Source organism: Palaemon carinicauda, chromosome 31 (genome assembly GCF_036898095.1).
Source record: "Palaemon carinicauda isolate YSFRI2023 chromosome 31, ASM3689809v2, whole genome shotgun sequence".
Lineage (NCBI taxonomy): Eukaryota > Metazoa > Arthropoda > Malacostraca > Decapoda > Palaemonidae > Palaemon > Palaemon carinicauda.
In genome coordinates this window covers 86,295,021-86,295,550 of record NC_090755.1, presented here as the reverse complement: position 1 = coordinate 86,295,550, position 530 = coordinate 86,295,021, and the positions used below count along the sequence as shown (strand labels likewise).

The window sequence follows — 530 nt, the reverse complement described above, 5'->3', positions numbered from 1 at the left end:
TCAAAGCAGGAATCCAAGCAGGAGTCCAAGCAGGACCCCAAGCAGGAATGCAGTACTCCAAGCAGGAATCCACGCAGGAGTCCAAGCAGGACTCCAATTAGGACTCCAAGCAGGAATGCAGAACTCAAAGCAGGAATCCAAGCAGGAGTCCAAGCAGGACCCCAAGCAGGAATGCAGTACTCCAAGCAGGAATCCACGCAGGAGTCCAAGCAGGACTCCAATTAGGACTCCAAGCAGGAATGCAGAACTCAAAGCAGGAATCCAAGCAGGAGTCCAAGCAGGACCCCAAGCAGGAATGCAGTACTCCAAGCAGGAATCCACGCAGGAGTCCAAGCAGGACTCCAATTAGGACTCCAAGCAGGAATGCAGAACTCAAAGCAGGAATCCAAGCAGGAGTCCAAGCAGGACCCCAAGCAGGAATGCAGTACTCCAAGCAGGAATCCACGCAGGACTCCAATTAGGACTCCAAGCAGGAATGCAGCACTCCGAGCAGGACTCCAAGCAGGAATTCATGCAGAGTCCAAGCAGGA

At 53.4% G+C, this 530-nt stretch overlaps 1 protein-coding gene across 1 annotated transcript in view; it reads left to right on the top strand.

Moving 5' to 3' along the window:
• Window positions 1-101, top strand: part of LOC137624833 (serine/arginine repetitive matrix protein 5-like) — an 831-nt gene extending 730 nt beyond the window's left edge. The window contains exon 1 of the mRNA XM_068355784.1: window positions 1-101. This exon is cut by the window's left edge and continues 730 nt beyond it. Within this exon, the coding sequence (XP_068211885.1) occupies window positions 1-101 (101 nt within the window).
• The last annotated feature ends 429 nt before the right edge of the window (window positions 102-530 follow it).